We start from the raw sequence: 24,319 nt of genomic DNA, 5'->3' as shown, positions 1-24,319 counted from the left end.
ATGGAAGAGGTGGTCAAGAAACGTCCCATAATCGCTGGTAGAGAGAGAGGTTAGTTTAAGAAATCTGTGTGTGCGTGTGTGTGTGTGTGCGCGTGTGCGTGTGTGTGTGTGTGGACCCTTCCACATGTGCATAAGACTGTATTATGCCTGAATTAGCTTTGCTTCATAATCTCTAACAGCCTTATTCAGTCACGGCTCCATACCTGTTTGAATTTTTCTACTTTGTTTAGAATCCAATTCCAAACAAACAGAAGAAAAATGTTAAAATGCATAACTGTAATAAACAAGTAAGGGAACTGGAAATCATTAGAGGATATGCAGCCAAGCCAAAGAACGATGGGTGCGCTGTACTGCTTGAAACTGAATCTACTGCATCATCTTCATCTTAATCACCGTCCTCCTCCTCTCATCTCTATAGGGCCGGGTCCTGGTCGCTATGCGCTGCCCCCTACAGTTGGCTACATCAACCATGACGTCACCAAGCCCAGTAGCCCCGCCTACACCTTCCACAGCCGCATGAGCAGTGCCAGTGAGTTCAACAACATCGCATTTTATATTACGCCCGCAGGGATTAAACCAAATCAGTTAAATTCTTTCAAGCCAGTAGGTTCTTTGTGTTAGCATGACGAAGACGCTGCATATTTAATCTTCAGTATGTTGTATTTGTTGTATTTTCATGTATATCCTATACTTTGTTGCTGCAGTGGCCCAATTTCCCCACAGGAATGATGAAAGTTTCATCTTATTATCTCATCTTAGCTTAAAATATCTTATCTATTATTTTAAATATATAGGAGACAGACAGATTTGTTAAAATGACACATCCTTTGTAAGAGTGTACAATTCATTGGCTACGAGGTCAAAGTGTGTGTTGGACTGAGCCAATGTGTTTCTGGTGTGTTGTGTTTTCTGCAGTGGTCTCTGTGGACTCCAGCCCAGGACCCAGGTACCACATCGATGCCAAGGTCACCCGGTTTGGCCGGGGGGGAACCCCATCCTACTCCATGCTGGGCAGGGGGAGGCGTGCTGGTGAGACTCATCTCAGCCCAGAAGTGATCACATTCAGTAGAATAGAATAGAAAAAACATCCTTATTTCCCAACCAATGTCTATGTGTGTTCTAAGGGGAGCTGTTCCAGACTCCTGGTCCTGGTGCCTACAGCCCAGAGAAAGCTCCACCTCTCAACTCTCACCGCAGACCGCCGTCCTACACCATCGGCACCCGTACCAGATACCGCTGTGTGGATGCTGTACCAGCACCCAACAGGTGAAGGAAGTGAGGGAAACAGTTTTAGTCAGAGAGAGAGTTCTTGTGGTTTCTAAATTTCCATCAGTCATTTCCTTGAAAGGTGAAATGAAAAAATCACCCTAAATACCGTCTTTTCTCCGTCCCACCAGCTACACCCTCCCTAATCTGCTGGGCACCCAGGTTCCCAACAAGCCCTGCAGTGCCAGCTACAGTTTCTTGGGCCGGAGGAAGGTCGGGGCGCCCTCTGAGGACCTGTCCATGACCCCCGGACCGGGACAATACAACAGCACCAACCCGAACATCTACCTCCAGCGCCAGCCCTCCTTCTCCATGCAGAGCCGGACTAAGAGGCCCAGTTATTCCTCCCGTATTCCCGGGCCGGGCACCCACAGTCCAGAGAAGGTCCAGCTACACCTGCCCAGGCCCCCGTCCTTCACTCTGGGTGTCAGGCACTCTGAGTTTGTCACCCCACTGGTGGTGGATGTGATTGACTGATCGTTCTATGGATTAATATCAAAGGTCTCATTTTGTTAATGACATTTTTATTGGATTTTTCACATGATTGAAGATTGTATCAACTGAACATGTGATAGCTGTCACATAATGTGAGGTAATAAAATGTCTCTCTAAATGGGTCAAAAATGTAATAAAACCTGTTAATGTAATATGTTGATGGATAATGTGGTAACACCTTCAGACTTTAATTACATTTTGACCAGTTTTTACAATATCTGGAAGTTATTACATTATCAGTTGTTACAAGGATCAACGATTCAACCAACAAAGACCAACAGTGTTATGATAAAGAGTAAACAATAAAAAAATATCTTTATGAATGGTTCCATTCAACTTTTCATCTGTGCATTTATTCCTTTATAAATAAAATAAAATATCAATAACTCTTGCTTGCATTGTTTGTGCAGTTAAAATGACGAGAACACAACCAGAGAAAACACGGAGAAGTTGTCTGCAGTTTTTCTTCAGTCTTTCTTCGTTGTCAGTTCAAAAGGAGAGGAGAAAGTCTCTAGGGTTTTGGTAAGGTGGTTTGAACCGGTGAGCTCCAGTTGCTGCACTCTCCTAGGCCCAGCAGCTCCATAGCACACACCTGGACCAGGTAGCTGGTCCCTGGGGTCAGCCCCCGCAGGTCGATCCTGGTGCTTTCAAACGGACCCAGCTGGAGGAGGAAATGTGAAATGAGATTTTAAAAAAGGTGCACAGTAAAATCGTTCACCAGAGTTGATTTAACACACCACAGAGCCACATCAGCTCTATAACTGAACAAACAACTCTCCAATCAACACTGATCAACTGCAAACAATTGTCAACATCCTAAGGTTATGTAAAGTTCTTCAAGGTAGATCCAATCAAACACAAAGATAAAGCCGAAAGGAGGCACAAGCTCCTAATCCTTTACTTTGTCTCTTACAAAAATGTCATCCTACTTTTTTCTTTAAATTAATTTTTTGAAAACATAATTGTCAGTTGAGAAAGGAGGGGTGTCCACAGAGGGAGGGACTTTTTCAAACTTTCAAAAGAGAACCCTTACTGGATTTGGCTGCAGTTTCGATTATTTTGAACTTACACATACAGTATCTGTGTATGTTATGAAGTTTTTAGATAATGATTCTACTATATGATGAACTACGCTGTAATCCTATCTACCAGCAGATTTTATTGAAGTTAAGTTGAAGTTAACGCAGTTTATTCTTACATGGACAGACTGTGGGGTGCCCCTGTTTTCCCACTGGTACTGGATCTGGTATTTTAGGGGGAAGATGTCCAAGTTGGACCAAGTAGGGGGAGGGGACCATTCCACTGACAACTTCCTGAAACCGTTAGGGGAAACCCGCACATCTACAGGAGGATCTGGTTTCACTGCAGAGAGAGAGAGAGAGAGAGAGAGAGAGAGAGAGAGAGGGAGAAAGAGAAAGAGAAAGAAAAAGAGAGTCTTGAGAAATTGTTGTACACTAATTTGGAAAATAATAATAACAATAATAATAATAATAACTTTATTTGTGTAGCACTTTTCTAAAAACAATGTTTATTAAGTGCTTTACATACAATAAAATCCAAAAGCAGCAATAAAAGAAAATAGGCATAAAAGGTAGTATATGAGGTAGACAAGTACAACTAAAAAACACACAAACAAACAGATACAATTAAAAACAGAAGTTTACATAAAAGTGTGTGCCGAAAATAAATTATAAAAAATAGGAATAAAAGGTAATACAAGAGATGAACAGGTGCTACTAAAAATAAACAAACAGAGATACAATTAAAAACAGATCGAACGATCGAAAAGTCAAAAAGTTTACATTTTTTCAACTTTTACCAGTGTTTAGATGTCTGTATTGAATTTGTATCTATGGTTATCGATCTATAACCACTGATTAAATTCATATGATGAGTGAGCAGAGAGATACAGTATGCAGCAATGGCACTGCTGCTCAGATGCTGTGTATACATACAGTAATATCTCTAAATGATTCAAAAACAATGGGGTTCTTACAATATACACCCTATTATTTGATTAAGCCACGTTGTGAATTTGTATTTATATTGATATTCAATCACATCATACATCACTTTATATATATTTTTAGATTAGATTATCTATAATTCTAGTTCTCACCAATATCCTCCAGCATAAAACTTGCTAAATGGGAGCTGCTTCCCCCGGGCTGACTGCTGTGATGTTGATGATGTAGTCGGTGAGAAGCTTCAGGTCCTCCAGGTGGCAGTGCCAGAGCTAAAATTAACATAAGAGGCTATGTAATTCCAGGTAATACAATAATTGTATATATAGTATAACATGTAAACATAATATTTCCAGTGTATTGCAGATAATGTGTGTCTCCAATGAGAAAAACTCTCCAGCAACTGACACAAATTTGTTGATTTTTGCACTGACAACTATGTATTTCTGCAATCTTACTGACTCACATCCCAGACTCATGAAACATTTTTACTTTTAGGCAACAATGTCTGCTGTCGATTGCAGCTATAATGGGAAATTGGAGATAGCCTACAAAACATTGGTGGAAATGTAAATAGTGCTTGTACCTGCCCAGATGAGGATGAGGTTCAGTGCAGAGGATGAAGAGCCAGGAGGGATGAGATGGCATTGCTTGGTGACCAGCGGTCTATGTCTCTCACTGACAAATATGCACACACACATACACACACGTTTACACACATACCTTACACACAAATCTGTGACAGCTTGAGTCTGTATCATTAAAAGTGACCGCTGCTGCAGGTCAGTGTTTTTCCATCTCAAGTTTACCTGTAGGTGGCGATGTACTGTGTTGGTGGGTACTGTGGCGGTTCAGGCCAGGAGCAGAGAGTTTGGTTTGGATAGCCAGCGCACCAACACCGCACTGTAGGTGTCGAGGGAAGACCTGATGGGATAAATAAAACTCAGTCACATATTGTATAAATTCTCACAAACTTTAAAGGTCCCATATTATGCTCTTTTTAGCTGTTTAAAACATTTCTCAGTGCTCTTTAAAATAAGGTTATGAATTCTGTTGCAAAAAGGCATTCACAGGGTTAGGGCATTCACGTTTCACGGTTGAAGGATGACTAAAGTATATGTGCATGGGCAAGGAAAAACATGTTTTTCATAATATGGGACCTTTAACTGTCCACTGCTCTGATTATCATTACTGATTAACATAGAGCATAGAATACAGAAAAAAAGTATGTTGTTACATCAATATTGCATCAAATAATAGTCCTTATACTGATGTATGTTGGAAAAATATGACTCTACCTCCATTCAGGGTAGATAGAAAAAAACATCTAGACAGAGCTGTGAATTTCACTTTGTGAAAGTTACACCACAGGGTTAAATTCATAAATCTCATTCTTGTTTTGTTAATGACAGAACACAATTGCAGGAGAAACTGCAAACACATTTTCATTTAGATTCATACTCACTCCCTGATGCTGCATTCGCCTTCAGCAGGTTCAGTGCGTTGCTTCCAAGGAGACAACTGAGGAGAGTCACAGTGACAAACAGACTGGACCAGGCGCTGTCTGCCATCGCTGCAGTGTGTCAAAGGGTTAGGCTGCAGTCAAACTGTTAAATTATTGCTTTATTGCAGTTTGTAGATACAGCTGCAAGTTGACCCTCACTTGTCCAGTCAAGGCTCTTCTGTTTTCTTCTCTATTCTTTTTTTGTCTTCTCTTCTGTTTTCTTATGTTCTGTGTTCTATTCTTTTCATGCTATTTTTCACTACTCCATTTGTATGTGTCAAAGTTCAGAGATAGCGATCTACAATACAGCTCCTCAGACTGGCGTCTGTGCATGTCTGCGCAATGGCCGATCAACACTTTAAAAGCAATCGTAGTCAAAGTGAAAGAGGAACATGCAGCGCCATAGGAAAACCCATTCAAAAAGAACCCTCTGATTTCCTGAAACGCACATTACCTCATTGTAAATGACATGAAGAAACTTGAATTTCCATGACTCAAACACACCAATCACGACATGAATTCAAAATCCACAGCTGGGATGAAAACCCATTTATTTGTATTTACATTACAAGACACTACACATAAGAAATCAAGCAGATGGATGGATTGAGTGTACAAATGTAAGATGCACTTCATCAACAGTCAACAGTTAGAGTGAACAGAAAGTACCTGATTTCAATACAACTGAAAACAGTTTTGCATTACATTCCCCACTCCACTGTGTGTCTGCCCTCTAGTGCACAAAATAAGGAATAGCAGCTACCATATCAAATACACACAAAAACACAGTGTAAATTTATTCTCAGGCTCAGTTTATACACTCATATTTTTGTAACTTTTTTCAACACAGATCTGATCTTTTTTATAGCTTCCTTAAAAGATTAACAGTCCAGTTTTATGCAATCCCTCACTGTTGAGACAGCCACGAAACCTGTGTAAATTCAGATATCAGACATTTCCTCAACTGTCTTTGTGAGCCCACGATAGCCTCTTGGTGCTCCATCCAGAGAGGGGGCCGCTCTGGAGGGTCCATCCCACCGTGGGAGCTCCATCTCTGGGTATGCTAATACTGTGCAGGCCCCCACTGGATGTCCGCAGGGAAGTGAAGGCCTTGCTGAACCAGCTGTTCTTTGCTTCCTGGAGGTCGTTGGCCAGGATTCCCTTCTGGTGCTCCAGCTCCTGTATGTGGAGAACACGGGCATATGTGAGAAGCACGGCTGAAACAACTGTGAACTTTACTTTTGGATAGTTTAATTTGAACCCATATTTGTGCAACATTACAAATCTTAAAAGAAAATACAGGGTGTCTAGTGGTGCTCTGGGGCAGTTTCACTAAAATGATTTCTGATTTCAAAGCATTCATTCCATGACTGACCCATAATAAATTGTGATAGTTATATTTTTGTACTTGTACAATTAGTTTTGGGTGCTATGATCTGACCTGGATCTGTATGCTTGGCTTCAAAAGCGTTTGTGTGTGTATTCTTGTATTCCTATACTTTGGTGAGTACCAAATGATGAAAATAAATGATCCAAAGTGAGGACATTTTGCTAGTCCTCACTTTTTCAAAGGGCTAATTTAGGGTTGGGGTTTGGGGTTCAGGGCTAAGGTTAGAATTAGGATTAGGTTTAGGTTAGATCATGGTTAAGGTTAGGCATGCACTGAGAGAGTTAAGGTTAGAGCTAGGGGTTAGGCAATGAATATAGTCAGTTGGAAGTCTTCACAAGTATAGTAATACAAATCTGTGTGTGTGTGTGTGTGTGTGTGTGTGTGTGTGTGTGTGTGTGTGTGTGTGGTTGCTTCTATGCCTGTAGACATCCAAGAGTGTGACAAAGCAGTATTAGATGCTGGGATTTGAACTGGATATTGAACACTTGGGTTCCAAAAGTGTGTGAGTACATGTGTGTATGCTCCTGTACATGACTGAGTGTATATGTATGTGTGTGTGTGTGTGTGTGTGTGTGTGTGTGTGTGTGTGTGTGTGTGTGTGTCTGTATGTGTGATGGTCTGACCTGGATCTTGCACTTGGCCTCCACCATCTGGAGTTTGGTCTGGGCGAGTTCCCGCTCCAGTGTCCTGACCTGGGCGCCGAGGGACTCCCTCTCCTGCTCCCTCCGCCGCTCTTCCCTCCTCTGCTCCTCCTTCCGCCGCTCCTCACTCCTCTGCTCCTCCCTCCGCCGCTCCTCGCTCCTCTGCTCCTCCCTCCGCTGCTCCTCCGCCTCTCTGGGGCCTGTGGTGTCCTCATCCTGGCCTGGTTCAGCGGTCCCACAACCCTCAGTCGGTGCTGTTGCAGAGGACTGATCCACTTGACCTGAGCTGGATCGCTCCGTCGATTCCACAACGTGTCGACAGCGGGAGCAAGCCTTCACTGCACTCTGCCAGATGGAAAGAGAGAGGAATAAACAGAACATGAGGAAGAGAGACTGAATCAAGACTTTTCTGCCCAAAATAAAGAAAGGCATCACTTGAAAAACATTAACTGACACCTAGTCTAACAAATGATTACTGATGAAAAAGTAAAACTCATAGTATAATATTTGACTGACTGGCATTCAGAGGACTTTTCCTTACAAAATAGTAAAAAAAAAATTCATTCTTTTACTCTTTTCTCATTCTTTTACTCTTCTTTTACTAAATAACGTGTTTTATTCTTTTATTTTGCATCAACTATTTTACTGCTTGAATGTTAAGTATTTATCTTTAACTTTAGTTTATTACCTTTATGTGAAATACTTTGGGCTACAATTTTGTATGAAAGGTGCTATACAAATAAAGTATATTATTATTAGTATTATATATTATAGTAGACGTGAATTGTCTGTGTTTTGGTAATACAGATCAATTTCAGGTAACCTTTTCTATTTCAAATAAATATAACATAAATAGATTTTCAGAATGCGCTTTAAAATGAAACCCTGCCAAATGGTGTTTAAGATGAGGTGAAAAAGAAGTGAGAGGAAGGATGACAACAGGAGGGATGACAGGAGTGCTCCGCAGGAAGAGTGCCATTCTCACCTTGAGTGCATCCAGCTCCTCTCTGTGTGCGACCTGCTGCCTCTCCAGACGGCTCGTCAGCTGAGAGCAGATCTGGGAGAAAGAGCAATAGACTTTAACATCATTAAGCAAAAGATCACGGGAATCATTTATAAAAAGGCTCTTTGACTTTATCATAGATTCCATACATGTTTTTCATCAATACATTCAAATACGATAAAAAATGGATGAAAATAATGGCAAATGGTAATGATAGACATTATTTTTAGCTTTTATATCACATAAATTGGGGGAAATGAATGCAACCTGCTGATTTGGCATCAATTTTTCATAAATATCAACTTTGGCTTTTACTTGGTTATAAGCACAAAATTTGTACATTGGAATCTTTTATGAATGAGACCCACAAGAGAGAGTATGTTGGTGAATAACATGCAATCAAAAATATCAACAAGTATTTGGACAGTCACCTTAACTAAGGGTCTCTCTTGCTAATGCCATTACATTTCATGCGTATGCTAATAAAGACTCATGATCAAAAGCTGTTTGCTGTTTCATCTCATGTTCATCCACATTATACTATAGTTAGTGTCAACAGTGAAAAATAACAATCTTCACAATCACACAACAATCCCAACACTTATGCTTTTGACTGGACATGCAAATTGTGTTAATGAGCCATTCAACATTCAATGGCTTATATGGATTTCATTTTAAATTCTTATCTTATACACCAATAATTGTATATTTTCATTTGTAATTAATCAGTGTAACTCCTAATTTTTACAGTAAACAGTCCATTTTTCATTTGTCTGATTTCCATCACATTGTTTTTGTGGCTGAATGTGTTTGTACCTGTTTGTAGTCTGCAATGATACCTGACGACCTCTTGACGTCCTGCTCAGCTTTCTCCAACTCCCTCCGAAACACCTCCTTCAACTGCAGGACGAATAGAATAGAATAGATTAGATCCATTACTCATACCTGCTTACAATTACATGTTCACACCTATAATACAGTGATGGTGAATATCCATATTACGTTCTTACCATCGCAGCCTCCTCCTCCTTCCCGCTCTTCTCGTCCTCTGTGGCCTGTAGACGGTGTTTGGTCTGCAGAAGGTCTTTGGTCAGTTCGTCCACTCTGTCCTCTGCCTGTCAACAAACCAGCAATAACCTCAGGACAGGCAGAGCAGCAGGTGTTGGTGCATTCAGGTAATGTGCTGCAGTGTTTTGTCTTAGTGAGGTGGAAAGGCCTCTGAAACTGTTTGGATTGAGTGCCGCTAAAACTTTCCATTGAAAAGAACAGAAATGGTGTTCTTTTATGTGGCATGGCCCATTTAGGGTAGAGTACTATTTATCCAATGGTCAAAGAAAGACTGGCGTACATTTTGAGGGCGGCTTTGGGATCAAAAAATGTCAATGTGAAAATGTCTCTTAACATAATGATATCAGCATCTACTGGAAAACGATTGGGTTTATTAAGAGTTTCCATCCAACTACTGTTATAAAATGGTTGTACAAAAAAACCAAAACATTTTTAATGGATTGGATGTAACAGTCTATGGTTGTCAAAATACTTAAACCTTCTACAGATTGGATCCTCTAGATTTTAGAGGCACTGAATGATGAGCTTAAACTGATGATGCTTCGTTTTGGAAGAGAACTCCTCCCTCTTTCTGACAGGACAGTAGCTGATGATAGTACCTGGTCCAGGGCGTTCCTCAAGGCAATCTTGCTGGTGACCAGTCTGTGGGCCAGGTTGTCATTCTCCTGCTCCAGACGCAGGCTGGCCTGCTGGAGCTGATGGTTCTCCCTCTATACAGAACAAGAACAGTCTGTCAGGTTCTGCAGAACACGGCAGAACACAAACTACAGCATTCAGAAAGCTAAAGCTGGGTGCGGCAGTAGCCCAAAAGTTAAAGAAGTTGGCTTGTGAAGTTGCTGGTTTGAATTCCCTGAATGTCTTCAAAAACCTGAGTGGGGGAAGAGAACGAGAAACATTCCTTCCCTCCTCTCACAACAACCACCGCTCCAGTTGAGCTGCTCTGTGTCCATCAGTACAAGACAGCGGTTGTACTGGGCAGCTTCCAGATGTGAATATGTGTAACAGAATAATTGTGAAGTGGGATGCTGCTGAAAAAAGTGAATGTACTCAATCAACCCTCCCTACATAAATAAAGGCAAAAAAAACGCCAGTTAAACTTGGAAAGGGAGAGGATTGTGGTTAAGATAGGAGAGGAATAGATATTTGGATTGACATACAAAGAGAGAGAGTGAGCTCTGTTTTTTATCTTCTTCGTCTTAAAGGTATCAAATGTTTTTGGAGGAAGTTAAATATTTCTGACCTGGTATTTGTCTAGGGGATCCTCTTCTTCTGCCAGTACTTTAGGTTGGCTTTCCCTCAGTTTAGCTTTCTTTGTTGGAACCTGTAGGGAGAGAGTCAGGGCCAATCAATTACAGTAATATCAACAACTGTCATATTTGACTGAGCTGAAGAGAGTTATCTCCTCCCAACAGATATGGTGCCAGATATAATGTGAGCGAGACAAATCAAGAACAGACCTGGAAAGAGATCAAAATCGGGATAAGAACAAGATAAGAGAGTAGTATGAACACATGGAGAAATGCTACTTTGTGGTGCATAAAATAATGTTATTTTTTGGGCATAAAGAAATGTTTTTTAAAGCCTGAAAGAAAGACAATTCTCACAATCCAAAAATCTAAACTGAATTATCAGACTCCATTTCCCTCTATCTCATGCACAGAAATCTGTTTTGCGTTACAGTGTAAGCTCTGTTATGCTTATGCTCGTCACTGCTAAATCAGTATTGAAAATACTGTACATTGAGAATACTTCTCACATGTAAAATGACCCTGCCGCTGTTAGACTATGCCAGTCATAGCCAAGTTTATGAACCTTTGAGTCTAGTCTTATATTTCATTTCACTTGTGCTGAGCTGTCCAAGTCTCACAGTGTCGTAAGTCACTAGCAACTCCAGGGTTGATGTGCATATTTTGTTTTACATGCAATGAGAAAATGCTTGAGCTTTTGAAAGCCATGAAGCCTTGAAAGCTCAAAAATGCCAAAATGAAAATTAGTCTTTTTTTTTTTATCTATTCATGCAAATTCAAGATTGCTTTTTGGAGAAAATGTTTTTCATCTGACAGCTACTGTTGTTTTTTCTTGCTTGTTAAGGATCCCATTAGCTGACTTGTACTTTCCCCCTACTCTATGTCAGATCCCGTTGTCCCTGTATCATAGAGTATGTGTCAGTAATACTGTGGTACTGTAATACTGTCTAAGTTGTTGATATGTTTCAACACCAATGGCACCAAATCAGATAAGATAGATAAGAGATAAGATAACCTGATTCTGTTTCTGATTGTAATTCTGCAAACCTTCAAAGTACCAGAACCTTGGTGTGGATCTAGTTAATGTTTAGTTTATGTTGTAATTGTGGTTCAGCTGTTGATATTAGCTGCAGTTCTGTCATAGCAGTGGAATGTTGTATACTTAAACAAATCCATACAACAATTAGTCTTACTGTGGATTTTGGTCGTGACTCAGCCACCAGACAGGCCAGGATCTCCTCCTCGCTCATCTGGTCCACAATGTGGGCGTCATACACCATCGTGATGGACACCTCCTCCATCATCTTGCCCAGCTACACAGCCACGGGGGTTACCACTCACACACACACTCACACACACACACACACACTCACACACAGACACGCTCACACTTAAAAGCAACCTTGGTTGGTTTCCAAGTTTCCAAAGGTGAATTCCAGCCAGTTAGAGAGAATCCCTGGTAGCAGATGTGTTGACCAAATCCAATAGTCCTTCATAAAAATCCCTCAGGTATCTACTATCAGCTCTGGATGAAGACGGCTTAACTCCAGGAAGTGCAGCTGATGAAAACAAAATCTCATGAGCGGATCAGAGATGGTGAATTCAAAAAGATGGAGCAGATTTGTTTTTACTACGCAGTGATGCAGGTGAAGCTCGTAGAAACAGGAAATCCAGTATGTGAGTATAGCAGGATAAAGTCCAGTCGTCCAGACACAAGGGACCTCCGTTAAGACACAGTTATGGTCCAAAGGTAGACAGGTAAATAACACAGAGAGATACTCCAGCAGGTCCTTACACTCTCTTAACACGTAATAAGCAGCAGGCAGAGCCACATACACACACTGTCTGGGAAAGAGAGTGTGTTGCAGGTGTTTATAACCTGTAACAACAGGTTTAACAGGGTTTATATGAGACCCAAGTGTGTGCTAGAATGACAGCGACCTAGACACACCCACCATAGTGCTCGCCTTTCTTATTGTGTCACTTAATTGTCTACTTTCTATTTTCCCCCCCAACCCCTCTCTCTCTCTCACACACACAGACACACACCTCTGAAACCACATGAACAACTTAAATCATTGTTTGTGATCCCCATCTTTCAAACAAAGAGTGCAGTTTCCAAACTAGAGTGTAAAATGTTGTGTTTATATGCAACAACCTGTTCAATGACATAGTTTTGTGTCACACACTTGGATTTTCTTCCTCTCTTATCTCTTCCCGTCGCTCACCATCATACATTTACAGTAAATGATGCCCTAGTTTTCCACAGACACTGAGTAAACTTTGTAAATCTGCTGTGCAAGGCTGAGGTACACACAGTACATATTGTTGATAAGAGCTGAAAGGGGTAGAAGGATGTGGTATTTGTGATATTTCACCCTGGGGTGCTGGTGCGACAGTGTGGTGTCGGTCTATTATTGTCGCTGGCAGCGGGCGGGGCTGAGCTGCCTGACCAGAGGGCAAACCGGTCCTGCAGGTACAGCTGCAATACCTCAGCATGAATGCGGAATAACAAAGAGGGTTCAGTCGGTCTGGTAACTAACACCCTCTTTATGCCCATATTCTCACTCTCAGTACCCCAACACACACACACACACACACACACACACACACACAGTTTCTCTTTATTCTCTCTGTTTCATTCATTTTGTCCCCCAGTCTTCTTTATCCCGATGACGCTGTATCAGTTTCACGGTGTCCTTTCCTAGTTTCAGTTCCCTTGCTTTGAGTTTTCACGTCTGGCTAGTTTTCACTTCTGACTTAATTTTCATAATTTCCCAAAGTTTTTACTGGTGCACCCATGAGTCAACACTTCAACGTGTCACGTGTTTTTTTTATTTTTTATTATTAGGGATTCCTTACGAGAAAATGTGATTTCTACATCCCGTGTATTTAGCCTCTGAGTCATCATGCATTCAAGTGAAGAGAGACAAAAAAAAAATATCCAGGCAGATAGAAACGTTTATTCCTCCTCAAAAAGGAACATTTTGTGAAACATGGTGGATATTTCTCATTTGTTTAAAATACACTGCATCAGGGTATTTGAAACATATTCTATTTCAGTACAGGCTCTGAAAAATACAACTTTCAACAATCAAAAAATAGATAAATAAATAAGATGAACCTAAAACCAAAAAGGGCAAAGGTCAATTCTGATACATCTAGGTGCTCTTTGTGGTGACTTGCAAAAGACTGGTCGTCACAGAACTAGTGAGCACTAAACTAAATCCCTGCCACCAAACTATGGGGAACATATTTGATGAGTGAGAGTATATTGGCTATGTTGCAGTGAACACCAATGCTGAGTGGACATCTAAATAAACATAGGAGTAGATATACATATATGTAATTTATCACATACTTCTTAACAAAGAACCCCAGAACAAGGGGATGTGAGGTGAGGAGGATGAGATGTGAGGACGATGCTGAGTGGAAACAGTGGTGTGTGAAAATATACTGAATAAATCTCTATATAATCTTTTATCTGTCTTTTATCTATACTCTTTTATCATTAATACTCAATATCATTGTGTTAAAAACCCTTTTTCACATTTTTAGCTGAATTTAAGGACAGTGTAAGGTAATTCTTAAGTGAATTTCTAGTACCAAAGTACCATTTCCATGCTCTTCTAACTGTGTTTCTCTGTTGCACTACAGCTGGCAGAAACACACACAGGAACACAGAGAGAAATTAAGATGGAGGAAGATTGAAGAGTATGGAAAACTCACAGGCAGAAACTTTGGCAGAAACTCGCCAAAAACACACCTAAAACCCTGACGTCCCTCACTATAAACTACAATATACTCCTTAAAGATAAATAGAGTCAGGCATATACTGTGGAATAACACTGCATCATCGTAACTACACTGTACCAGATATCATGGCTTATAGATACAAAACTTGGCCTACAAGATCAATAAAGTATGGTACATGATCCCAGTTTCTTCATTTCTACCTAAGACTTATCCAAGACCAAGGCTACCCGTAGTCTGAGGATGCTTCCTTTCTTTCCATCCATCTGAATGTGTAAACATTAGAAAGTTAAGTAAATCAGACAACTTATATGGAAGACACTTAACTGCTGAACAAAACTGCTTTCAGTGGCCTAGTTCCATTCAGGTTAACCAGAAGTGAGGAGACAAGGAAACAAAATTCACACTAAATTATCGTCTAGGAGACTGAAACTAGAGTCTTTCCAGTGGTTTGCTGTAAAGCAATGCTGTTTTCTCAAGACACACATAAAATGCTTAAAAATCGGTAATTTCTCCTTCACTCTTTATCTCATTCCTCTGAAAGAGACCAATTAAGTTTGATTCAGTAGTTTCTGTAATTGGCGAACGACAACACCTAATAGAAAAACTGTTAGCCCTCATGTACAGTAAGCTGGGAGTCCCAGGCTAGCATTCAACCCTTTTCACTTCATGCTAGCAGGGAGAGAGGGGTGAACAATGCAGGAGAGAATAACAGAAACTAAAGGGGTGGGGGGATGGTGGGGGTGTGTGAGTGAAACTGAGGTTGCATACCATATCCCTGCCTGATCTAACACTGCTCTACCCCCTTCTGACTACAGCTCCCAAGGGGCAGGTCCATGGATTTGTTCCCCACATGGAGGCTCTATCAGTGGGCTCGATTTCTGGGTCACTCCCTTGGATGTGCGGGTCTGGATAACTGTGCAGCATCATAACGCACCAACTGAATGCAAATAATGTTCATGTTCAAAATTCAGTCACAAGCAAAAGGGCATGTGCCAGATGTGTATATATGTCAGGTGTGTGTAACTATAGGTCAGGTGTGTTCATGTATGTATCGTCACTATGCATCGAGGGGCGGGGGGGTCAGACCTGGGTGCTGTAGGGGCGCGGCGGGGGAGGGAACATGTCCGTGGGACTGTAGTAACTCAGAGGGGAGGGGCCCGGTGGGTTGACAGACAGGGGGAGGGACACAGACGGGTTCTCGTAGTAGGTGTGGAAGCCCAGCCGCTCCCCTCCGTTACGCATGTCGTCTGTGAGTCCAGAGCGGAGGTAGTACGGCGAGCAGGTGGGGCAGTGGTTGTGAAGGGGAGCCGCGTCCAGCTGGTCCAGGGAGACGGGCGTGACGGGCGCGCCGTCCATGGCGAGGGCGCTGCACGCATTGCAGGCGAAGTGAGAGTGGGAGTCCCCTCCCACCACGGAGCCCACGTCCACCTCAGAGTCATTCTTCTTACAGCAGTAGTACTGAGGAATGAGGAAGAGACACGGGGAGAGAAAGCGAGAGAGAGGTTGGGGTTTCAGGTTTTGATCGTGTCTTCAGGTTTCTGAAGTCTTGACAAAAGATCTTGTGTAAATGACTTAGATTGAAAGTGATGAGATTTGTTCCACCAGACGACTTAATTTAAATTCTGTTTTCTGAATTTTGATGGAATTATTATAATATTAATTTACTGAAGTTAAAACTGATTATAGAAATCAAACTCATGAGGCACTTATCAAGTTTTTGTCCTATTACAATTATATTGCATTGAAAGTCCTAGATATTTTGTTTTCTTTAAGATATTAAATTGATACTGGTCTGTTGATTTGTTCTAACTTGACGCATTAATCTACATGGGACTTGACTTGAGACTTGTGCCTCAAGACTTAAGACCAACTTGGGACTCAAGCAAAGTTGACCTGGTCACACCTCTGGTGCCCATCCAAGTTGTTAAACTAAAATTAAAACTAAGATGAAAACAAGCAAATAGTAAACATGTTGTCCCCCACCAGTGATGTAGTTCCACCCTTGGGTCAGTCAGTGATTGCTGAGTGTATTTGAAATATGAGTGAAATTGTATAAGCATTTTCGTATGGGACAATGAAAGGACAGATTGACCATATATTTCTGTTGCCTACTCTCCTCAGAATTAGGCTTACAAGTTATATCTTGAAATGCAGTAACTGTAATTGTCCTGTTTTTACTCAATACAGTACAAAATATAAGAACTGCAATACCCAATAAATACAATCCGTACATTACACAATGTACACTACAATACAATTTATAATACAATATAACGTACAACACCAGGAGCGTGAGTGTTATGAATAATATAAATGCTAAATGATAAGTGATATATGGTATTGCACAGTAGGTACGTGGTAATATGATATAAGTAGTCAACACTGACGGCACAGTGGTAGTGCAGTGATGAGTGCAATAACAGTACAACAGTCCACAACAACTGTACAATAACTACAGTGTTTTGTGGTTAGAGGTTTGCCCAAAATTTCTCCATTGACTCTCACTTCAACACATCAACCCAGTCTGATGTCTCCAAGTGTGTAGCGTGTGTAGACTATTATGTTACCTATGATAACTTTAACTGTATTGCTTTACCACTGAGTCCCCATTCATTGTCCCCCACATTGTATGATAACTTTAACTGTATGACCTGCTTTACCACTGAGTCCCCATTCATTGTCAATGCCGCCCCCTAGCGGCACAAAGTCAACGTTACAGTGTGACTAACGAACAAACGAACGAACGAATGGAAACTGATCCATAGTCCCCCCTTTGGTGGGGGACAATTAGAAGTTAAAAAACATTGTTGGAAACTGAAATAAAAAGAAAACAGAAGAAATTGAGAAAAAACTAAAACTGTCCTGTCTACTTGTAAAACTACTTCCTGTCTACTTGTAAAACTAACTAACTTTTTTTTTTTTAGTTTTACCTGGAGTCTACAGTAACAGAGCACTGCTACAATGCACAGCAGTATCACCCCGGCGAGAATTCCTCCGGTTATAACAACAGTTCCCGCTGACATTCGACCAGCTCTCCATCAAACCCTTCAGAGGGAGCAAGAGAGAGAGGGAAAGATGGAAGAAGACAGAGAGAGAGAGAGAGAGAGAGAGAGAGAGAGAGAGAGAGAGAGAGAGAGAGAGAGAGAGAGAAGAAGAAGAAGAAGAGGGAGAAAAGGGGAGAATATTTGTTTGACTGACAGACTGACAGACATCTAGCTCATGGCAGCAATGGAGATGAAGGTAAAATTTGTTATAGATCATTCAGTGTACTTACGTTCAACAAAGGTTTCTATGATACCTGCAAAGATAACCGATTTGACCTGAATTAGTTGGATTATTTGCCATTGTGATGCATGATACAGAAAGACATAGAAAGACAGAGTTTTTTTTCAGTTTTGGGTGTAGGAGTATGAAAGATTATAGCCTCTGAAGGCTATGAGGCACTAAATGGGTCATATGTGCCTGTCAAGTAAGTTGAAGTATTTTCTTGATGCTCATTGTCTCTGTCCATTAACAGAGACAAGAGACAAGAGGACATGTGTGAAATAGAAATCACCAGTTCTCCAAAGTTGTGCTTTTGTACAGCTCAATATATTAAAAAGTTATCAATGACTTTTGGTCATTAAGGATTCAACTCTTGTCTTGAAACAGGTTTTAGTGATAAAACCCTAATAATTGAGCTAGTAACTGATTGCTGCAATAATATACATTATTATGCAGCTGTTTTACAGTGTCAGAGAACTGGAGGGGATTTATGTCTCACAGTTAAATTCTTGTGGCGAATGTTATGTTATTGCCAGATGCTATGAGCTTAGAGAAAATACTTCCATAACCTAAGGGGGCAGCAACATCTGAGATCTACAGCAGAGACGAAGACTTACGTTAGAAGACAGCGGGAGATGGAGAGATGGAGGAGTGTGACAAGGTGGAGGATCATGACAGTCTGTGGGGCGCTGCTCTCAAAACCTCCGCTCACTGGAACTCCTGCAGGAAGAGAAACGGGACAGGACTTATGTCAAGAGGAAAGGCTTAGCATGAAAGAAATATTATCAGCTGATCGCACCTGCTCACTCACATGTAATGGAATCTGTAATGGAATCTGCTCTGAACGATGAGGAGTCACTTTACACATTTAGAATAAGATGTGCTGTGATTTTAGAAGGGACAATTGTGGAGTAGCACTGAATTCCAACAAGCCCACTCTGAATGGGAAACAGGATGCCTCACTGACAGGATGTAGTTGGTGATGAATTAGCATGCTGAACACAGCAATACCTGCTGTGTGCACTAACCATATGGTCAGTATGCTATGCATATATATGCAGAAGGCCTACAATTTCAGCATACTAAATTCAATGCGTACGTGCATCTAGTGTCATATTGCTTTTCAATGACTGATTTAGAGCTGCAACGATTAATCGATTAATCAATTAGTTGTCAACTATTAAATTAATCGCCAACTATTTTGATAATTGATTAATCGGTTTGAGTAATTTTTTAAGAAAAATAAGTCAAAATTCTCTGATTCCAGCTTCTTAAATGTGAATATTTTCTGGTTTCTTTACTCCTCTATGACAGTAAACTGAATATCTTTGGGTTGTGGACAAAACAAGACATTTGAGGATGTCATCTTGGGCTTTGGGAAACACTGATCGACATTTTTCACCATTTTCTGACATTTTATAGACCAAACAACTAATCGATTAATCGAGAAAATAATCGACAGATTAATCAACAATGAAAATAATTGTTAGTTGCAGCCCTAGACTGATTAATTTTATCATCACTCAGTGTTGCATGGATAATTTATCATCATATGAACTCCTGGATAGCATTTTGCTGTTTACTGACAATTCAGCAACATAAGCAAAGATTTGTTTACTAAACCAACAAAAATCCATGCACCTTAATGTACTGATGGTGTAATGGGAACTGGACAATCACACATAGACACATGAGACATCCAATATAGATTCTCTGCCAGGAAATCAAGAAATTCTCTGAAATCACTGCCTGCCTTTTCCTTGAAGGCAGATTACAGTGTGCAGTGCAAATCCTGTCAGCATTTGCACTGCACTGCAGGTACATGATGTGGATGAGGTTAAGGCCTGGATAAAACAGTGTTTGCAAAACATTTTCTGCGTTTGGTTTAACTTAGTTGCAGTTGGTGAGGTTTACATAATCAGGTCAATTCAGATAGTGTCTGATAATTTGTCAGTCACAGAAAAGTAATTTATATTCTTAAACAAATAGTTCTGGGCACCTGATTGGTCACATTCAAATACCCAATAAACACACACCTGTGAACACATAACAGTTGATTTAAATATTAATGAAAACTGAAAATTACCACTCATACAAGTATAGAAAATGGATGATTTTGACATAAATTTTGGACTTAATTAGGGTTGACAATGGAGGTTCAGTCTACGGCAGAATAATTCATTTTAGGCCAAATATTAATATTGTAGTAATTAGCTATAACTGTTTATCTGTTAACTGACCTATTGTTTAATTAAATGGTTTAAACTTTCTGGCACTCATTGCATTACCATATGTGGCAAATTCCAGCCATCTGGTGCACCAAGAAGGTTAAAAGTAATGCTAAGAAACACACACATTAGCAAACACATGCCCAGAGATAGTTGAGTGATTAAGTCCGCTGGAGTCCAATGTTTTTGCAAATACTCTTTGACGCAGGTATGCCAAGCACTATACTAGCCATGACCACAAGGGCCAAGAACTGACCCTAATTCATGGTTAAGTAAGTAGTACTACTATACCACCTACTCACATAGGATGAGAAAACTAGACAGCTGAATGCACCTGAATCTCTGCCGATTCTAAATCTGTACCACAATCGCCAAGGAGAGAGAGAGAGTAAAGGAGGGAGAGTGAGAGAGTGAGGTAGAAAGAGAAAGATGTGTGTGTGTGTGTGTGTGTGTGCAAGAGTGTGTGTGTTCAGATGTGCATGTGAGCCTCCCTACCAGGCGGCTCCCTCTGTGCAGTATCTCCATTGCGTCATGGCACTAAATTATATACACCACGGGCCAGGATAATGCCGTTAAAAGCAATGTGAAGTCTCTCTCGCTCCATCTCTTCTCTATCTCTCTCTCTCTCTTCTCTGTTCTCTACTCCTGTTCTCCCTCTCTACTCCTCCTTATGCTTCGTGCCTCTGCCATCCTCCCTTTGTCTCCCATTCACTCTTTCCCTGTCCTACTCCCTCGCCACACAAAGCATCTTTCCCCTCTTCCCTTCTACTCTCGGTCTATCAATTCAATTCTTTAAACGCTTGCACATTTGCTCAGAAATGCTGAAATCATGACCTGGACTGAAGTATGTCAACATAGGCAAAGAAATACAATCTGTCTGGAACTAAAAATAAACGTGACTTTGAGTAAAGTGTGACCAAATTATACAAGGAAGTTGGGGTGAGGTAATACATCAGGTTAGGGAGTTTCCAACAGACCAGAGAGACAAAGACGCCAAGTGACAGAAGCTGGGAGACTCAACCCTAATGTTGTCAGAATACCTTAACAAACACAGTTCATGTATGACTCTCAGTGGTTCAGAGCTGTCTGATTCAACTGGGAAACACACAAACCCATGCATGCACAGGCACACACACATACACAAGGAGGGATGCAAGCAGGCACAAACACACACACACACACACATCAACCCTTAGATTTAACTGTGGCCTAAAAGGAACCTTTATTCCTACACAAGGGATCTGCCAAAAATCCCATCAATTATTTACTTGGAGAAGTGACGGAGACCAAGAGGGATGAGTCAGTCTCGGGGGAGCCAACAGGCATCTGATTTACACATTAGAAAACCTCCTTCAAGGCATTAAGCGTTGAATTCCCAGCTGACTAGTTGACTCCAGTGTGTCAGGTGAGCTTCAGTGATCGTAAGCCAAGGATCCAGTTCTTCACTTTACAAGAGATGATGGGCTAAAGAAAAATGTCTATCCCTAAGATTTGCAGGATTTTTTAAGGTAGCACAAAGACATTTTGATGGGGGTTGCACGCGTGTGCGTGCGTGTGCGTGTGCGTGCGTGTGCGTGTGTGTGTGTGAGTGTGTGTGTGTGTGTCCTAAGCTTATAAAAGAAAGCTGGCTTTAGCTGGGCTCTGTCAGCAACACTGTCTATCACTCTCACTTACAGCACTGAGTGTGCAGATCAATGCATGTGTTCTCTCTCTCTCTCTCTCTCTCTCACACACACACACACACACACACACACACACACACACACACATAACGTTGTGCAGCCACTAAATTAACGCTGGTAGTTACAAGACGTGCCTGAGTTTAAAGAAACTGTGCTCAGGCTTTCTCGCTGCAAGCTGCCAGCTGCCGTGACACACACACAAACACACACACTCACAAACAAACACACACACACACAAACAAACAGGCAGAGTGGTCGGGCAGTAAACCTCCATTCGGACATCTTCATGCTACCACAAGAGCATCTTTTTTGACCTTCATAAAGTCTGTGAGGAATGTTCGCAGAAAGCTTTATTGGCTCTACTTGGAGAACTATATTTAGTAGTTTGTCTTCTCTTCACCCAGTGAAAAGCAGGGGATGAGAAGCAGCTGAGAGAGAGGTGTCACATTTTAATTTGCTTTCTCTGTGGGAAATGAAACAAACCTAACACTTGGGTACACATGTGACTGCACACAAACGTGCACGTGCAACTTGCGTGGGCATGTGCACCCAGCGCATAGACGCATACATATACACACATTCACCATGCATACAGTGTACATCCACACACCCACACACCCATTCCCATAAATTGAAAGGAAAAATGGGGAAAATGTTGTTTTCTGAATAAGTCCTTCCTACACCCTAAAATACACCATAAAACCATAAAGCCCATGACTACATGGTAAACATCAAGTCTGAATGATATATAACACAAAATATCATGGTGGTGGTGAAGCAATTTGGCTCAAATTAAATGGTTGTGTGTGGGTTTTGCAAATGGGATTTTTTTCTATCATTTCAAATAACTAATAATTGGTGGTGTCTACCAATGTGTCTTCATATTTTTAAACAGTTTTATAGGTTTTTTTTGTTGTTTTTTTTATATTTCTCCATGTGTCATTGTTGAGTGAATGTGTGGCCTGTGTGTATTGAAATGTGTTTCCTTCTATGTTGGTCTGCACAAAGCAAAGTTCCATTCGTAGACAGTACAATCTTTTGTTCTATTCTATCTATTCAATTTTATTCTATTCCACATATCCAGAACTTATTTTAGAATTTCTCCTAGACCTTGGGAGAAATATTCTCATCATTTTTCGAATCTATTCTCATCATCCGGTGTCATCACAGATGCTGGACAGACTCTCTCTCTCTCATTTGTGGTTAAAAACACAATTTTAGCTAGCTTTCCATTCCATTAGCATTCCATTTTAAGTTCTTCTTCTAAAATATGATATTGATAAAATAAGTTATTACTGGTATAAAGTGGAATTCCTCTGAAGAGAAGTGAAGTGAAAAAAACAAGCGAAAAGAAGAGAAAAGTAAAGAAATCAAATGAAAAGAGAAAAGATGAGATGAGAGAATATTACATAATAGGATAGTCGATGGAAAAACGAGATAAAGGAGGATGTTATAGGGAAAGAGAGAGAGAGAGAGAAAGAGAGAGGGAGAGAGAGAGAGGGAGAGAGAGAGAGGGAGAGAGAGAGAGAGGGTGGCAGTACCTGAGTGGCTCCCTCCATTCTTAAATAATGATATGAATATTTCGGTGAGGTGGCCTCTAACTTTGCACTGGAAATCACGGTGAGCCCTGCAATTTTAAAGCCCAGGGGCTTCAATTATTCAAATATCATTCCTTTAACAATATTTTTCCATCACGGGGCAATTTAGCCAGGTAGTAAAATCGGGACTTTCTCCCTCCTCCGCCTCTGAAAGCACTCATCTCGGCGTGTGAGAAGAGGAACACATCCACATCTAGGACAGAGACGCTGCCGGAGCAGGAGGGAACAATGGCAGCGAGGAGCAGAAAAGGGAGGAAAAGTGGATGATTTCATTTTCAAATCGTTAAACGGAATTCAGTCAAGCCTTTTTTCCATATGACTGACATCGCGTATACTTACTCCAGTCACTTTTGTGTTGTTTGGAGTGGGTACCATGTGTAATAATTACCTCAATTACTTTTCTTTTTTCTTTTTGGATCATTTATAGTTGAACACAGGAGATGGAGGGATGTTAAATGAAAGACCGAAAAAAGAATTACTTCTTTCTGGATAATGGCAAAAGGAAATCAATAAAATCCAAATAACTTGTAAAGAACCCAATTGAAGACATGAGCGATAAAACTGAATTTAACGCTCTCAGTTGTGTCGGTTCTTTCCACCAATGCAATTCGCCTTGAGCAGGATCCCTAAGGTGCAGAACAGAGATCAGCTATACCACATAAACAACATGTCCTCACCTTTTGTACAACAATGGTTTATAGTTGACACCCTTCTGACCTGTACTGGGGCAAAAAGATGTGTGTATATGAGAGAGAGAGAGAGAGAGAGAGAGAGAGAGAGAGAGAGAGAGAGAGAGAGCACAAGCATTGATCTGCACACTCAGTGCTGTAAGAGAGAGAGAGAGGTGGAAGATGTGTGTGTGTGTGTGTGTGTGTGTGTGTATTTGTGTGTGTATTTGTGTGGTAGGGCAGTGGGACCACCACACACACACAAAAACCTGCCCACAGATATTGTGAATAAAGGCACACACAGCCTACACACACATACACAAGCACACATACACACACACCTTACCTGTGGAAGTCACCATCTGGGGGTTAGCATCCTGGACCGCGCTGCAAAGCCCCCTGGGAAGGAAGACAGGACATCAATTATTGCCATGATGTCAGGAGAAGCCTCAGGGCCGAGTGTGATGTGGTCAGCACAACAGCTGCAGTGAATGAGTCTGTTTGTCTGCCAGGACAGAGGCAGAAAGTGGGCAGAAACTCACCAA

General features: G+C 41.0%; 4 protein-coding genes across 5 annotated transcripts; 1 reads left to right on the top strand and 3 right to left on the bottom strand.

Moving 5' to 3' along the window:
* On the top strand, positions 1–1,853 carry odf3l2a (outer dense fiber of sperm tails 3-like 2a). The gene is made up of 5 exons (XM_071534152.1): positions 1–49; positions 419–529; positions 916–1,029; positions 1,125–1,266; positions 1,398–1,853. The coding sequence occupies exons 1-5, from the start codon at positions 1–3 to the stop codon at positions 1,741–1,743; spliced, it is 762 nt and encodes a 253-aa protein (XP_071390253.1). The 3' UTR covers positions 1,744–1,853.
* An 8-nt stretch (positions 1,854–1,861) lies between these two features.
* On the bottom strand, positions 1,862–5,446 carry ebi3 (Epstein-Barr virus induced 3). The gene is given in 8 exon segments (XM_071534151.1): positions 1,862–2,422; positions 2,960–3,123; positions 3,881–3,922; positions 3,925–3,997; positions 4,312–4,333; positions 4,335–4,403; positions 4,535–4,649; positions 5,191–5,446. Coding segments are annotated over 8 exon segments (741 nt in total). The 5' UTR covers positions 5,297–5,446; the 3' UTR covers positions 1,862–2,272.
* A 333-nt stretch (positions 5,447–5,779) lies between these two features.
* Positions 5,780–12,408, bottom strand: LOC139656547 (rab GTPase-activating protein 1-like). Of its 2 annotated transcripts, XM_071534166.1 has the most exons (8): positions 11,772–12,408; positions 10,572–10,652; positions 9,931–10,041; positions 9,274–9,378; positions 9,080–9,163; positions 8,246–8,317; positions 7,243–7,605; positions 5,780–6,408 (listed from the first exon to the last, which is right to left on the bottom strand). In XM_071534166.1, the coding sequence occupies exons 1-8, from the start codon at positions 11,880–11,882 to the stop codon at positions 6,190–6,192; spliced, it is 1,146 nt and encodes a 381-aa protein (XP_071390267.1). In that variant the 5' UTR covers positions 11,883–12,408; the 3' UTR covers positions 5,780–6,189. The 2 variants fall into 2 exon arrangements, with proteins under 2 accessions (XP_071390267.1, XP_071390268.1); XM_071534167.1 differs by lacking the exon at positions 7,243–7,605.
* Positions 12,409–15,414: 3,006 nt separating this feature from the next.
* LOC139656558 (protein FAM163A-like) lies at positions 15,415–17,357 on the bottom strand. The gene is made up of 2 exons (XM_071534203.1): positions 17,265–17,357; positions 15,415–15,792 (listed from the first exon to the last, which is right to left on the bottom strand). The coding sequence occupies exons 1-2, from the start codon at positions 17,355–17,357 to the stop codon at positions 15,415–15,417; spliced, it is 471 nt and encodes a 156-aa protein (XP_071390304.1).
* Positions 17,358–24,319: the final 6,962 nt, after the last annotated feature.

Source organism: Centroberyx affinis, unplaced genomic scaffold (genome assembly GCF_046629955.1).
Source record: "Centroberyx affinis isolate AG114_WGS23_722 - 3 ecotype Tasmania unplaced genomic scaffold, CSIRO-AGI_Caff_v1 ptg002495l_1, whole genome shotgun sequence".
NCBI classification, from domain to species: Eukaryota; Metazoa; Chordata; class Actinopteri; order Beryciformes; family Berycidae; genus Centroberyx; species Centroberyx affinis.
Note: the sequence above shows the minus strand (reverse complement) of the source record. Positions and strands in the feature narration are given on the sequence as shown.